We start from the raw sequence: 16,843 nt of genomic DNA, 5'->3' as shown, positions 1-16,843 counted from the left end.
AATTTAGTTACGGGCTTAGACACCTTAATCCAACAGATAGTTCACCCGTACCCTTGATGATGACTAATTACAAAACGAGAGAAGTCATGATGGAGGATGCTTTGTGCTAACTGTATCACAGTCTTCATTGCTATCAAAACGAGAACACGGTGAGTGAGACATTAAGAGGAACGAGGATAAATGTAGTTGCATATTGCATTGCATTCTTCCATTTATATGTTATATGACTGTTATATTTCTTAAACATTTCAAGATGAAAAAAGTAATGAGTTGTAAAAAGAGTTTTGAGAAAACGTAGTGTTTTTAAAATGAATAGATGAAGAATTTTCGATTAAGAGTTAACAATTTGAACATTGATTAATAAACTATTTGATAATGTTTCAAATGAGGAAAGAGTAATGATTTCTTATACAAAAGAGTTAAATGATTTGAAAGAGTTTCAAAAGTTTTTGGGGTTACATCATATGTTAATAAATGATTCATTAACTACAAACGTGATGAAATCCAAATATTACTTACTAGGCATTTCCAACACATAACCTACTATTTTGACATGTATTTTGGTAAGAGTAGAAACTAAGGATTAGAAGACATGTAACATCCCATTTAAATATAATAATTAAATAATAAACCCGGAACCCCGAAAAGTGATTTTTATTGTTATTTCGTATTATTATAGCCCAAAATTGAATAATATTTAGTGGGGTGTTAGTTTAGGGAAGCCAAATGACAAGGTTTGAACCTCCAGGGGTTAAAGTGTAATTTCGGGTTTTATTTTGCAAAGGATTGTAGATGTCAGGGGGGCGTTTGGTATCATTTGGACTTAATATGAAAGGTTTTTGAATGGCTGGGGCTAAAAGAGTAAATTATGTACCTAAGCTGAAAATAATTTGTCATGGAGGGGTCAAATGGTAAACTTGGGATTTATATTGAAAGAAAATAAGGAAGGAGGGACTAAGATTGTCATTATGGACCAAAGTTTGGATGTAGCGGGTATATAGTCGTCCACCTTTATAACCCTAACCCTAAAGGATTGATACAGCCGTCGCCCTCCCTCTTCGTCTCCTGTTTGTGGCCGCCACCTCCAGCATCCTCATCGTCACTTCATACACCAAATCGCCATCGCTACGTCGCCGCCCCTAAGACGAAGACTGGCTTTGGGATCCGTGGCAGTTGACGATCGGGTGAGGCCAACCTTGGGGCGCCCTTGCTGCCGTTCGCTGCTGTATCATCCACGGACGAAGCCAACCTCACGCATCTCTTCCGCCGGCGAAGAACGAAGACCCACCGTGAGCGTGGGTTGCTGCTGCAGTCGCTCGTGAAGAGCTCATTTCAGTCGTCGCCGCTGCTGAAGTCGTGAAGCCATGAACCACCACACTTTACTAGGGCGGTGAAGTGAGAACCAAGGTTGAAGTCGCGCCTGTCGGGAGGTTTGAAGTCGAGACCGGAGCTGTGTCACCGATAGCCGCCGCTGTTGCCGCTTTCTTGTGCTACTGCCGTCGCCACCCACTTCAGTGGGTGTTGGGTTTATTTTTCCGGGCAAGTAGATGCGTGTACTGCCGCCATTTGGTGTAAATTTTGTGTCGTGTGTGTGCGTGGCTGTCTTAGCCGGAATCACAGGAGGGCCACCGCCACCACCGTGAGGTGGTGGCTGCCACCGTATACCACCAAGGGAGGGGTGTATTTTAGTGGGTATGTGTGTGTACATTTGATATTTTCATTGTAATTTGTAACAAAAAATGAAATAATGGAAAAGAAAGTCAAAACCAGCACCGTGAGGTGGTGGCTACCGCCACCGGCCACCGTGTCGGGTGGCGGTGTGCTTTGCCTTGTTGTGTTTGATTCGTTCGGGATGCTTGAAACCCTAATGGGCCTAATGAACCTTAATTGATCAAAGGACCTAGTTATTGGGCCTATTGGGCTAAGATGGGATTGGAAACCCTAATTAGGGTTTAGAAAACCCTAATTAGGGTTTAGAAAACCCTAATATTGGATTTATGGGCTTTGGACTTTGGGACCCACATTTGGGCCTTTGGAATTGGACTATGTATTAAGCCCAATCACACCATATAATTTATCTAGAAGAGTGATGGACTTAATGGATTAAGTCCTTAATGGGTTAAGTGAGAAACACTTAACCCTAATTGTCATTTTATGTGGAACCCTAATTTTGGGATTGATCGGCACCGCACGAGAGTTAATTATTAAACCTAAAATAATAATTAATAATTATTGGCAATTTAACCTAAGGCAATAATGGACTTAATGGGTTAAGTAGGAACACTTAACCTTAATTGTCATTTCATGTGAAAACCTTAATTTCACTTGGGCCTTGAGTTGGGCCTTTCTATTGGGCTTTGGTAATTGGATTATTAATGGGCCATCCAAGAATAATCATATGGACTAGAATATGTTGATGGGCTTAGGGTAAGGCCCATATGAGGGTTTGGGCCCAATTTGGAAAATTGGGCCATATGTTAGGCTTTGATTCCTAGTTTGACTTTTAGGCCTTTGGATTGGGCCTTGGGCTTGAATCAAGCCAAGATGGGGTAATGTAGCCTGTTACTCCAAGAACGTGTGGTTATGTGTTGGGACCCAATTATTAATTGGGTGATGTTTTGATATTGACAGTTCGGGAATCTGTCATCCAGCAGCTGGGATTATGTCTGCGGGACTTCAGCAGTGCCAGGTGATTTATCCTCACTATACTCAAGGGTCTAAGGCACCAAGGCCGACCCTTTGGATTGTTATCTGGTTATGTTATGCTAGTATGATCTATTAGATCGGTATCCTAGAGGGTAGGATAATATTATATGGTATGTGGTATGATCTGTTAGATCGGTATCCTGGTAGATAGATTGGTATTATGTGCTATGTGGTATGATCTGTTAGATCAGTTGTTGTCTATAGACTGTTATGTGATTATATGTTATATATGCACATGTTGTTTGGCGGTTGAGGTTTATCTGCTTTGTGCGGAGGCCAATAGACCTGGGCATTCCAACCTGTTGGTTGTGGGCCGTGAGTATTCCATCCCGAGGATGACTGGACTCATAGTATGTGGGCATTCCAACCTGTTGGTTGTGGGCCGTGAGTATTCCATCCCGAGGATGACTGGACTCATAGTATGTGGGCATTCCAACCTGTTGGTTGTGGGCTTGGGGTATTCCATCCCGAGGATGATTGGACCAATAATATGTTGGCATTCCAACCGGAAGGTTGCGGGCCTGGGTATTCCAACCCGATGGTTGACTGGACCCATAGTATGTTGTTATGATTATATGTGTATTGTTGTGGGTATGGGTATTTTATAGGGAACTCACTAAGCTTTCGGGCTTACAGTTTCAGTTTATTGTTTCAGGTGCATTAGGGGATCATGGCAAGGCAAATGCGTGATCGTACAGCTCCTCACTTTCTATGACTTTGTTCCTGTGATACTCTGATATGATACATTTTGAAAACAAGTTTTGTAATGGTTAATAGATTTGAAATGTTTTTAAAAAGTTAAATTTGACATGATTTTTATGGGTGTTACAAGACAAATTGGGCATTTAAGATGTTTTTAACGGTACTTGTTTTAATGGAGATAGCTAAAATGGCTACCGTGTTTGCTTTTGAAACCACAAGGACCATTGATGCAACACTTTCAAAATTATCCTAAAAGTCTTATTTTTCAAAAAACCACAAGGACCAAAGGTGAAATTTTGTTTGCTTCTCATGTTTATACTTTCACTAAATATCCGTTGGCTTTTCTAGAAAATATCACACTAAATATTGCATTTGATTTTATTTTGACTATCACCCGAATTTACATTACCAAAAAAAAGTTGATAAAATATATTTCCAGGACACAGAAGACTAAATGCAGAGCAACTATGCTATAGCAACTTGCACGTTTAAAGCTATTTTTCATCCGTTACAATCGTAGTTGTACATATTCTACCGTTATTCCGTATTCGCTCACCACTCACTTGGAACGTGTCCCTCTCTCTCTCTCTCTCTCACCCCGACCGCGTTGATGTTCCGGAGCTGTATCCTGCTTCTATAATACGCAGGAAAACCAGAAATCGCCGGCATATTCTATAGATCTGGATCATAAACAACGGGAGAAGCAGGTGACTTCACCGCCGGAGATGGACGTGGCTCAACCGACTTTGGAGCCGTCTCCTGAACCGGTGCAGAATCAAGATAAACCAAGCTCTTCTTCATCTAGTACAGGAGAAGTTTATGTTGAGTCCGAGAAAAAAGTTCATGGCGAAAGCAGTGGAGCGGAAATAGATAACTGTCGAGACGATGCTGCTGCTGATGCCGGTGGCCCTGTTTCTAACGGCGCTGCTAATTCTTCAGGTTATTCGGTTTTAATTTGTTGTTCTGATTCTGTTAGTAAATGCCGGTAGTGCAGCGAATGATCGGAGGTCATTGATTGAAATATCGAAGTAGTTGATTTCCAATAATTTGTACAAAATTTTAGTAATCTATCTACAATATCGGAACCACTGGAAAAAAAAGCCAATTATGCCATTTTCGTTCGTTTATGTAAGGTTATATATATTTTTATATTCATATTTTATTTTGCATAATGTCATAACGTTTATCTGGTAATATCAACTAAACTCCTACGTATAATTTGAAAAAAAGGCCAGGCATTGATTTTATGATGTGAAATTTACGATTTTTTAAAATGCAAAAATCATGATTTCGTGAATGCCAAAATTGGGCAAACCTTAAAGTAAATGTATGAAGCTTTCAGCTGCTTTTAACAAATGACTATTTTTGATATTACTGTTTTACAAGACAATGTTGAAATATTGGAGAACAGTATATTCTCAAATTGTTTATATGCTAAATTGAAGATGTGAAAAAGAGTTTAGGACCAGATATAAAACTCACACTGTGAGTTCAGTTATCAAAACAAATGCAAAGAGATAAATCATATAAAATTTTGTCTGTTGATGGTCTAAGTATCACTAGTGATGATTTAGAATCAGAGTTCACCATTTATATATAGGCTTACAAGAGTTCAGTCTTGAATCATTTGAATTAGTTTGTTCTTTCTTTACCATAATCACAATCTCGAGGAGATTTTGGCTTTATATTGCAACATTTTTCCTTGATCTCAGTTTTATTATGACTTATCATGCAGGGTCTGATGGAAAGAGCTTACCTAGTTTACATAAATTTCCATCAGAAATCTTGAGTTCTCATAAGTTGGAGTTACCTTCCAGTCAACTTAGACTGCGTAAATTACAATCAGAACTATCGACTTCTGACAAGTTAGACTCACCTTCCAGTCAACATAGGCTGGAAAAATCAAAAACCGAAAAGCCTACACGTAGCAACATACTTGTGGAAGAGGCATCTCAAATATTCAATGAAAAGATATCTGTTCAACAGAAGGTACACCACACACAGACAGATTTATAGATGTATATGTGTTTATTGGTTTGATATAGCTGCTTGATCTTCTACGCATGCATGTCTGTGATTTCTGTTAAAACATTTAAAACATTGCAGCTCAAATTGTTGAACAGAATTGCTACTGTAAAAGACGATGGAACGGTAGAATTCGAGATACCTGCAGATGTTGAGCCCAGTGATTATGGGCCTGGAGATGGAAAAGTTCATGATGCATGCAATGAAGATCCTCTTGACTCAACTGAACCTCGGTATTTTCCACCATTGCAGATAGTCATGCTTATTGTTGGAACTCGTGGTGATGTGCAACCATTTGTTGCAATTGGAAAGCGTTTGCAGGTGTCATTCTTGTTATGAAATGAGGATTTTAATAGATTTATGAATGTGAATGGTTTTTCACAAATGATTATGTTCTTTCAGGAATATGGCCATCGTGTTAGACTAGCAACCCATTCAAACTTCAAGGAGTTTGTCTTGACTGCTGGATTGGAGTTCTATCCCCTTGGTGGAGACCCTAAAGTTCTTGCTGAATGTATGTCCTTAATTACTGCTCCTTCTTCAGCATAAATGATTTGATATTATGAGCTAGACTTGAAGTTGAAGTGCCATTACCTGTTGTCATGCATTGCAGACATGGTTAAGAACAAAGGGTTCTTGCCTTCAGGTCCTTCTGAGATTCCTGTTCAGAGAAGTCAGATGAAGGATATAATCTTTTCTTTACTCCCAGCATGTAAAGAGCCTGATCTTGATACTCGAATCCCGTTTAAAGCCGAGGCAATTATAGCCAATCCCCCAGCATACGGTATTGTTTTTCTGCAGAGTACTTTCAGTAACTTTTTCCATTTTTTTCTTCCATTTTTTTTTGAGAAAAAAAATGTTTGCAGGACATACGCATGTTGCGGAGGCACTGAAAATACCCATTCATATATTTTTTACAATGCCTTGGACGTAAGTCTTTTTCTGAATTAGGAGATATATATTTTTGCAAGTTTTGTCTAATCAATCATGAAAAATTCATGTTAGATTGTCAGTTTTCCAGCTTAAATGTTGTTTTTGTCTCCCATCTAACCATCCTTTTTTTACAAAATGAGTTGAAATTTGTTCAAAACAGGCCAACTAGTGAATTTCCTCATCCCTTATCCCGTGTCAAGCAATCAGCTGGATATCGAGTAAGTTCATTGCTTGACTTACCATAATAGTGATTTAGCTTTTCTGATTCTATTGGTGGTTTTGTGTGAGGTAATGCAGTTGTCATATCAAATTGTTGATTCTTTGATTTGGCTTGGAATCCGGGACATGATAAATGATGTTAGGAAGAAAAAGCTGAAGCTGCGGCCAGTCACATATTTAAGTGGTTCACACGGGTCAGAGTCTGATATTCCACATGGATATATATGGAGTCCTCACCTTGTTCCTAAACCGAAAGGTATGTTTTGGTTGGAGTTGTATGATTATGATTATTATTATTATTATTATTATTTTTTACTTAATGTGGTTAAAGGGGACATGACGTATTCCGGTAAGCTATATCTGGGTGTGTTTCATTTTGAAATTCAGAGAAAGGACGTTTGCCCTAATTTATCTTTTCCTTCCAATTCTCAAGACTCAAGTGTGCCTTTGTTTTGTTAAATATTTTTTTTAACATTGTTTATGCAGACTGGGGACCTAAGATTGACGTGGTTGGATTTTGTTTTCTTGACCTTGCTTCAAATTATGAACCTCCTGAAGAACTTGTAACCTGGCTTAAAGCTGGTCCCAAGCCTATCTACATTGGGTTTGGTAGTCTTGTGAGTCTCTTTTTTCTTTTTTGTTTCCTGGCTTAAATTAAAGCTGGTCCCAAGATATGCATATCTTTTATCCAAAAAAATAAGTATTCAGATTGAAAATATAGAAAATTGTATATCATTGGGTTTCAAAATGCAACCTCATAAAGTGTTCCTATCCATGGCCCTGTTTGTAAAAGCAGTAAACTCAACTGTACAATTCTTCTTTTCATTTCCAAAGTAGTGTTTTTTTTTTTTTTCTTCTTTTAATTTTTGAAATTTCACTGTCAGCCTGTTCAAGAGCCTGAGAAAATGACACAAATAATTGTTAAAGCTCTAGAAGATACTGGGCAGCGGGGAATCATCAACAAAGGCTGGGGTGGTCTTGGCAACTGTAAGTTTTTTTTATTTCCTTATATGTTTTTACTCTTACTATTACCATTAGTTTTTGTAATTTACATTTCTGTTTATGGAATTGTCTATTTATTCATGGAATCAGGCTAACTTGGCTAAATTTATCCTCCAGTAACAGAACCTAAGGATTTTATATACTCCTTGGACAACATCCCTCATGACTGGCTTTTCTTACAATGTGCATCTGTGGTAAGATCTCATTTTCCAGTTTGTTTAATTTTACAAATAATTAATTTATTAAATATGATTACAAAAACAATGTTAAAATGTTAATGAATCTTTTGCTTCCAGGTTCACCATGGGGGTGCTGGAACAACAGCTGCTGGTCTTAAAGCTGCGGTAATAGCTTCTTTCCACTTTTTTTGTTTATTTGATTATTTATTTCTGAATTTTTATTGCAATTCAGTGTCCAACCACAATCGTACCTTTCTTTGGTGATCAACCATTTTGGGGAGAAAGAGTTCATGCAAGAGGCGTGGGTCCTCCACCCATACCAGTTGAGCAATTTACACTTCCCAAATTGATAGACGCAATTAAATTCATGCTAGATCCTAAGGTAATCAACGCTATATATTATTTCAACATGCCAGGAGTATTCAATCCTTAATGCCCATTGCTCATTTTTTAAAGTTTTTTTTTATTTTTTTATTTTTTTATTTTAAGTTAGCTTATTTATACAGCTTATTGCGTTGTAGTGTTTGGTGAAACCGCTTAAGTAGCTTATAAGCTGGCTTTTCAATAAGACATTTGATCTTGGGGACGTTTTCCAAATATACACTTATATGTTAATTTATATGTATGTATAATCTAAAATCTAAATGTATTTTTATGTAATTTACTCATTTTACAATTACCATCTAGCTTATCAATTAGTTTTTTTTTTTTTTTTACCAAACTCTATTACTTTATCGGCTACCAGCTACTACAAACACAAGCTAAGTATGATTTGGGAGATATTATTGCAGGTGAAGGAACGAGCGGTTGAACTTGCAAAGGCCATGGAGAAGGAGGACGGAGTGGATGGTGCTGTAAAAGCATTTTTAAAACATCTTCCCGCAAACAAGAACAAGCCTGATACGAATCACAATACGGACCCACCACCTGCACCATCACATTTATGCTCAATAAGTAGGTGTTTTGGTTGTTCCTAGCCTCCCTCCTTTTTCACTTTCACTATCTAGTAGTATGGTGTTTTGTTTTAGTTATGAAACGATGCATGCAAGCTATGTGTGCCAAAATTTTCTTATAATATAATGCGGAAATTTCTTTTAGTTTGGTTGTATGTTTGTCACCACCTTATGTATTTTGTAACGTTTTTGATTTACTTTATTTTTTGTTATCAAGGTGTATTTGTTTTGATTTGGCAAATAAATAAACGTATGTAAGTAGTATCTATGTGAAAATATAAATTTTCTTTTCTTGATTTAACATTTGTGATACAAGTATATTGATATGGTTCTAGTGGAGTGCCTACACTCCATCCATACATTTCAAGTTTCTAATCGATGCATGTATTCCTTGTACCTGCAGCAGACCAAACTCCACTTTTGATTGGTTTTTGATTTTCTAGGGGCAAAAGAAATTTACCATCTCTAACATATTATATCATTTTTTATACCAAAATGATAAAGATGGTTTAATATTTGGTGCAAACAATATAGACAAAATTGCAAAAATAGTCCTTATAGTATGCATTTTTCCCGAGGTTTAGTCCAAACCTCGATTTTTTTTGGCTTTGTGGTCCTTTTGGGCTAATTTTGTTGCGGATTTGGTCCTCAGTAAACTGAAATGATTGTAATACCTTTGGGGTATTTATTTTCTATTTTTCTTTCATTTTTTAAATCTAATATTTATTTTATTTATTTTATTTATTTTAATAATTAAAAATAAAAGGGGCCTACCCTCTCTCTCTCCCCCCCACACACACACACAAATCATCACTCAAGAAACAATACAAGAAAATGGTTGTTCTTCACCCCGATAAGAACAAAACCATGGGAGCAGATGAAGCTTTTAAATTTGTTTCAGAATCATGAAGTGTTCTTTCAGATAACACAAAAAGAAACTTGTACGATCTCCAAGGAAGAAGAACTAGAATGTGCGTGTGGCTACGATTAATGTCAAACATAAGAAATCGAACGCCGGTTGATCCAACTTCACCTGCACCTCGTAAAGTTGAATCAATATCATCGAGCTCAACGACTTCAGGTGTGATTATCTTCTCAATAATCATCTTCCAAATTCTATCACACGATTTCACTTCAAAATCAATATCAGAATGGTTGAATGAGACCAGATCTCGAAGCTACAAACAAATGAGTTGTAATCTGTAAGAACACAACCCTAGTATACTATATAAAAATCAATCAAAAAAGAAATAAATGTACTTTTTCAAACTAAAGGATCTCAAGAAACAATTTTTGAGTCAAATTAGGTCATAGCAACAACAATTGACTACCGAATTCACAGAAGCATATATTTAATTACCTCTTAAAGTACCTAAATCAGATTAAAAAAGAAAAATACCTCAATTTACTAGAACTTCCCCGATGGTTTTGGTGAAGTCAACATCTCCTGATATTCAACAGCCAAAAAGGGGTAATGGTTGCAACCGATCCAAAATTGTGTGGTGCAAAAAACCATCTCTTTGCCTGGTTACTTGTACTAGTGAAATATTTACTATCATGTTGAGCCAAGAAATGAATCGAACTCTGATAAAACCGAATACACTTTAGGCAGAAGCTGGAGAGGCGAAAAGTGGCTGTGAGAAGAACGTATACTGAATTTGGGGCACCAACAGGTAGATCGTATATTACCAGATCCTAAAAATTTGTTGGGTCGTCTATTTCACCTCCTACTTCCCGACACCATTCTTCATATTTAAACATGTGTACATCCAAGGAAAATTGTCGGAGTAGAGGTCTTTGGTTGTTATAGATGAGCGGAGGTGGTTTTGGTTATAGATTAGAGAAGGTGATGTTGGTTATAGACTAAAGGATGTGACCAGAGGCTGAGTGATGTGTGTGTGTGTGTGAGAGAGGGGCCTTTTCATTTTTTAATTATTAAATTAAATAAAATAAGTATTAGATTTAAAAAAATGAAAGAAAAATAGAAAATAAATACCCCACAGTCATTTCAGTTTAATGAGGGACCAAATTTGCAACAAAACTAGCACAAAAGGATCACAAAACCAAAAAAGTCGAGGTTTGAAAAAAATACATACTACAATGACCATTTTTGCAGTTCTGTCATATATATATATATATATATATATATATATATATATATATATATATATATATATATATATATATATATATATATATATATGCTTTTTTTGACATAAAAAAGAATGAAATATATATTATTACCTCTAAACATTGTAATTTGTTTTATAGGAGATCCACTATCCAATAGATAATAAACCACGAAGACAATCAAAACTACAATCACAGTCACGTCCCACCAACATCATTGGATGTGATAGATCCATTGTATGTATTAAATGTATCGATGTGTATACATACTCTTCGGTATACAATAAATACACACACATTACACTTTGTACTTATGTAGGAAATTCTACAAAAAATCCACTAACTCAAACTTATTTTCTCACCTAAATCTCTATTTATCAAGAAATATCTTTCTAAATGTGTAATGCCCGCAGATTCGGTCTAGTCAATTTAGAGATAATAAGCGTTAAAAATGACTTTTGATAGAAGATTATTTAGGATAAATAATCTTAACCAAGTTATAGTATGTCACAAGGATTTCGTTTGTAGCACCTGGTTCTTGGTACGTATTCTTTTTATTAATTCTTTAATTGTCTTGCATTTTGGCCTTGGACTCGGCGAGTTGAAGGACCAACTCGCCGAGTAGAAGCGGGAGGGGACGCGGAGTTTAAGCTGTGGACTCGGCGAGTCGGGTCCCGAACTCGGCGAGTAGGCCCTGTCTGGACAAAAAACCCTAACCCGAGGGTTTGCACCCTATTTAAACACCTTAACTCGGCCTCCTTCGTCCCATTTACTCCCAGAAGACCCCCATAGCAAACCCTAGCCGTTATTGAAGCAATCTAAGGCATTTGGAGTGATTTTGGTGCTTTTGTGACCCAAGGAAGGAAGGAAAAGCTTGAAGGATCAAGATGAGGCTAGAAGGATCCGATTTTGAGCATCATTTGCAGTCTACAGAAGGTATAAAGTCTATACCTTGCTTGTTCTTTTGTTAGATCCCATTTCATGGAGTTTTAGGGATTTTCTAAGCCATTTTGGTCACCAACCATGATTGCAAGCATGGTTTGGGGTTGATGTTTCGGATCTAGGTCCTCAGAGGGGTTACAAGGCAGAAAGGAGTGGCTTTTACACTCAAAGAAGGCCCCATGCATTGTAAGAGCTTGTTTTAGGACCTTTTGAGCTCAAAGTCCCATGCAAGCACGTAAAGGTTGTAACTTTACGTGCTAGATCGATTGTAGAAGCTTGGATCTATCTTTTGATCAAAGGTTGTACATCAGAAATCAAGGATTTAGAGTGTGGACATGACCGACTCGGCGAGTCCGTTCTTGGACTCGGCGAGTCCGAGGCTTTGAGCCCCATATCTGTTGAGGGTCAAGGAACCCAGTTGAAGTGTTAGAAGATTTGTGACCGGACATAAATGCATTGGACGTGATATTAGACCTGGAGTTCATGGGACTCGGCGAGTGCATGAATGGACTCGACGAGTCCAAGGCAATCTTCTTAGAACTCGACGAGTTGTTCATCAACTCGGCGAGTCGAGGACAGAACTTGTTCATCAGATGAAGGTGGACTCGACGAGTTGTTCATCAACTCGGCGAGTCGGATGAGTTTTCATGTGACGTTCATATGAGAGAAGAACTCGTCGAGTTAACGGCCCAACTCGACGAGTAGAGTCGTGGATAAGGACAAATGGAAGGATAGGGACTCGGCGAGTTGGCGAGCCAACTCGGCGAGTCAGATCAACTGGAAGTTGACTTTGACTTTGACTTGACTTGATCAGGGGTAAAATGGTCATTTTACCTAAAGAGTAGATATCAGACTCTGATTGTGTGTTTTGTGGGATTTATAGCCGGAGGATTTCCGGAGCAGCAACAGCAGCAGATAAAGAGTTCCCGCGCAGATCAGCAGCTACTACGAGGTGAGTTACCTTCCAGTAGCGGTGGGTCTACGGCCACAATGCCGGCCCACCAGTAGGGATCGTATGATAGATGTTTGTCTTTGTGATATTCATCTGTGTTGCTACTACCTGATATGTTGTATGCTAGCGTGATATGATATGTGATAGTGATAGAGTTCGGTTGTTAGGACCGAAGGGTAGGTTAGGCACCCCAGATATGCCTAACAGTATGTTATGATATGTTTAGCTGCTAGCATGATATGTTATATGAGATAGGGGTAGTATGAGGGGGAATAGTCCCTGAGATTCGGTTGTCAGGACCGAAGGGTAGGTCGGACACCCCAGATATGTCTGACAGTAGATTATGCTATGATATATGCGATAGTAGTAGTAGGGGGTGAAATAGTGCCCGAGGTTCGGTTGTTAGGACCGAAGGGTAGTCAGCACCCCAGAATGGCTCGACACGGGTAGGTCAGCACCCCAGAATGGCTTGACACGGGTAGGACGGCACCCCATAATGGCCGCATGGGTAGGTCGGCACCCCAGAATGGTCGTACGGGTAGGTCGGCACCCCAGAATGGCCGTACCGGGTAGGTCAGGCACCCCAGAAATGTCTGGCAGTATGTATGTTATATGATTGTATGGTATGTGGACGATGGGGGAACTCACTAAGCTTCGTGCTTACAGTTTACAGTTTTGTTTCAGGTACCTCTTCAGCGAAGGGGAAGGAGCTGGCGCGGTAGCGGCACATCATACACACACGCATTGGTTTTTCCGCATTATGAGATGTTCTGGGATTGTACTCTGACATTATTATTATTTTTTTTATGATTTGGTTTTCAGACACGAGATATATTTTTATGAAATGATATGATCGGATGATATTTTATTACAAATGTTTTACAAATCAATTAATCAAAAAGGAAATTTTTGGACGTGAAAATTGGGGTGTTACACCGTACATATAAAGAACGTTGAAATCCAACTTATAACGAAGAAGTTATGACCCGTCGAAGTTTTGTGACAAAACCGACACGGTTCCGCGTATCGTAAAAAGTAAATTTTTGACAAAATACTTTTTAGCCTTATCAATCTAAACGAAAGTCGTAGTATATGTTAAACCGAGAACGTACATAAAAAGACGTCCAAATCTGACATCGTTTGAGGAAGTTATGATTTTTCTAAGATTTAGCAAAGCAGTGCAAAACCCGGAAATTGAATTTTAAATCGATCGATTTTTAGCCGACACAACCTAAACAATAATTGAAGATATCATTAATAGGAGCTCAAAGATATAAAGACAGCCGAAAATGGATGTCGGATGACAAAGTTATGAATTTTTAACGAACTTTAACTGTCCAAGCCTGTTAAAATATAACTTTAAAAATAAATTCAAAATTAGACGACAGAGTCTAAACGAAAGTTGTAGATCACATCGCTAACTACACGTGGATATAAAGAACGTCAAAAACGGAGCTCGTATGCGAAAGTTATGAATTTTAGAAGATAATTAGTTTTTGGAGTAATCTGCGAGTGACACGTGGTGCGATCTAAGCCACTGCTTCTTCCCCACGCCTTGCCACCAGATGGTGACACTTGGCACCTCAACACGACGTGTTGGGGCTCAGAACACGCCGTTTTGGTCAGTTCCCAGCCTATAAATAGAGGCGCAAATCACCCCATTTCTTCACACCTTTCTAACTCTTCTCTCCCAGACACCCCTAAAGCCTCAAGGCTTTTCTTTAGCCCTTCTTAAGAGTTAGTAGAGAGTCCCGGAGCGCCAGAAGGCTCCGAGAAGAAGAGCTTTCGGCTCAGAAGTTCTGCCCGAGCAGAGCCGGTTCCTCGCTAAACCCCCTTGTAAGTGAGTTATGTTTACCCTACTTTAAGTATAACTTATGTTTAACTTCATTATCGTTATTATGAACCTATAAACAAGATTTTTCAGTGATTCAAATTCATTATATTGATTGAACTACTTACGGGAGAGGTGTCTAGAATGGTCACGTTGAGCTTGGTTGTTGGATTTCAGAAAAGCTATATGCCGAAATGGTCCTGCCTCCCAACTGTCCTGCCTGGCTGATCCTTACTTGATAAATCATGACGTAGACCTTGAGTTAATGATAAATCTAGACTAATAATTAGTCGCAATAAATATTAGACTAAAATCTAGTAATAATGATACTAGGTTTCGTCAAAGGAAAAGAAAATTGTTAGAAGCGAAGCGTTGCCCGAATTTCGAGTCATCACTTTAACAAGTGAGTGCATAGTTACTTTCATCGTACACATAGATATGAAGTATTTAATATAAATTACGTGCTATGTGTGCATATTATATGTGTTCTTGATATCTATGCTGGATGAACAAAATGTACATGTTTTATTTGATTTAAACAATATATGTATTGTATACTTATAAAAATATTGGGTAAAGATGGGTAGATGAATGATGAGAGATGAAAGATGATATAGAGGAACATTAGAAGCTATGGACTTATTGCCCTATAGATGAACATTGGCAGCTGTGCCACAGCCTGTAGGTGTTATGGACTTAGTGCCTGTTAGATCAACTCTGGCAGCGATGGACTTCGTGCCTACTCCTTAGGACATTCCTTAGGAATAAATATTGAGGAATAGATGATTCTTAAGGAAGATACTTAAGAATAAAAAAGATAATTGGGATGGGTAATTGGGTTAATTATTTGATGATTAAACATAATAATTATATTATTGTGGGTTGAAAACCCTATGTACTCACCTGGTTTCCCAACCTGACTCACTCAGTTTATTTGTATCACAGGTGCCGATACGAAGCTACATTACACTGAGAGATTAACGGAGATGTAAATCATTAGTGTAAATGAATGTAAGGTCTGTTTATGCTTATGTTTATGTATTGACGATGACATCGCAATGTTTTCATATAAACAAATACATTTCTTTCGGAAATGCTTTGATAATATCTTTATCATGTTTCCTGAGAACAAATTCTGCAATATTATTCTTTAAAATGGATACTCTGATTTTTAAATAAGCATAAATAAAAATTTTAAAATGACCGTGAATTTGGGGATGTCACAAAATCTCTCTAAAGTTTTATCAAATTATTTCTCTACAATTTTATCGAAAAATGCCAGGAGTCAAAGGTAGTTCTCGTGCACGTTCTATTATTGCTTTCATTGTTTATTCAACTAGTCTAGTTTAATTTATTAGTTGTTTAGTTTAATTTATAAGTAGTTTACTTAACTTATATTTTCTTATTTACAACACCTGATGTAATTATTAATTCCAATTGCAATACTAGTAGATATAACTTAGACACTGGTGTTCTAAATAGTCACGATCGACTTGGTTATTAGATTTTCGAAATGTTTATACCAAAAGGAAGATGCCTTCCGACTGTCTTGCATGACCATTCGTTGCTTGATAATCAACCGTATTATTTTAAATTTATTTTAGGATTAATAAGTGAGTTAGGATAGTGTAAATGACTAATTATTATGTATAATAAAAGCAACCTGTTTAGGAATAAATAGTATAGCTTTTACGTTTAAGATTTTGCCTATAAGATTTATTTATATTTACAGATTTAGTTCTCTAAATAAAATATGAAACATCCCAAAAATACGGTCCAAAAATTTCCGTTTAAAATCATTTAAGTAAACCATATTTCATCAATCATCACAATAAAAGTCATAATTCCTGTATCTCAAACCATCATACTAATTACCGTATCAAAATCAAATGTCAAAATATCAGAGTAAAAACATCCCAGGCTAAATCAATGGTGTGTGCACTGCAATCATCCCGAGCTCTTCCCCTTGCTACTGGAAGTACCTGAAACCAAAACTGAAAACCATAAGCACGAAGCTTAGCGAGTCTCCCCAAACTACCACATACTGTACACTTAATCACATAACCACATACATTAGACCTAGCCCGCTACCTCGGGCCCCGCCCGGCATCGGACGAATCCGGCATCAGGCCCCGCCTGACATCGAACCCCGCTCGGTATACAGATCTGTTTCTACCAGGCCCCACCTGTCTCTGGGCCCCGCCCGCTATACACATACAACCATATAATCATAATCATGCTAGTACATAATAGACAAAAACCACACTAT

General features: G+C 37.8%; 1 protein-coding gene across 2 annotated transcripts; it reads left to right on the top strand.

Annotated features, from left to right (window-relative positions):
* The first annotated feature begins 3,951 nt into the window (after positions 1 to 3,951).
* On the top strand, positions 3,952 to 8,931 carry SGT (UDP-Glycosyltransferase superfamily protein). 2 transcript variants are annotated; one of them, XM_079070455.1, is made up of 14 exons: positions 3,952 to 4,347; positions 5,144 to 5,397; positions 5,515 to 5,754; positions 5,836 to 5,947; positions 6,047 to 6,217; positions 6,300 to 6,363; positions 6,527 to 6,584; positions 6,664 to 6,841; positions 7,072 to 7,202; positions 7,470 to 7,572; positions 7,705 to 7,781; positions 7,884 to 7,931; positions 7,999 to 8,148; positions 8,558 to 8,931. In XM_079070455.1, the coding sequence occupies exons 1-14, from the start codon at positions 4,134 to 4,136 to the stop codon at positions 8,741 to 8,743; spliced, it is 1,986 nt and encodes a 661-aa protein (XP_078926581.1). In that variant the 5' UTR covers positions 3,952 to 4,133; the 3' UTR covers positions 8,744 to 8,931. The 2 variants fall into 2 exon arrangements, with proteins under 2 accessions (XP_078926581.1, XP_078926582.1); XM_079070456.1 differs by lacking the exon at positions 3,952 to 4,347 and having other exon boundaries at positions 5,231 to 5,397; positions 5,532 to 5,754.
* The last annotated feature ends 7,912 nt before the right edge of the window (positions 8,932 to 16,843 follow it).

The sequence above is a fragment of the Lactuca virosa genome, chromosome 9 (assembly GCF_052849685.1).
Source record: "Lactuca virosa cultivar CGN04683 chromosome 9, Lactuca_virosa_CGN04683_v6, whole genome shotgun sequence".
NCBI lineage: Eukaryota > Viridiplantae > Streptophyta > Magnoliopsida > Asterales > Asteraceae > Lactuca > Lactuca virosa.
This window is presented reverse-complemented; position numbering and strand designations above follow the sequence as displayed.

Coding starts and splice junctions, on each gene's coding strand:
- SGT (XM_079070455.1), top strand. CDS start 4,134: ATGGACGTGGCTCAACCGACTTTGGAGCCGTCTCCTGAACCGGTGCAG. Junction 5,948..6,046: donor CCCTAAAGTTCTTGCTGAAT/GTATGTCCTTAA, acceptor CATGCATTGCAG/ACATGGTTAAGAACAAAGGG. Junction 6,364..6,526: donor TTTTTTACAATGCCTTGGAC/GTAAGTCTTTTT, acceptor TGTTCAAAACAG/GCCAACTAGTGAATTTCCTC.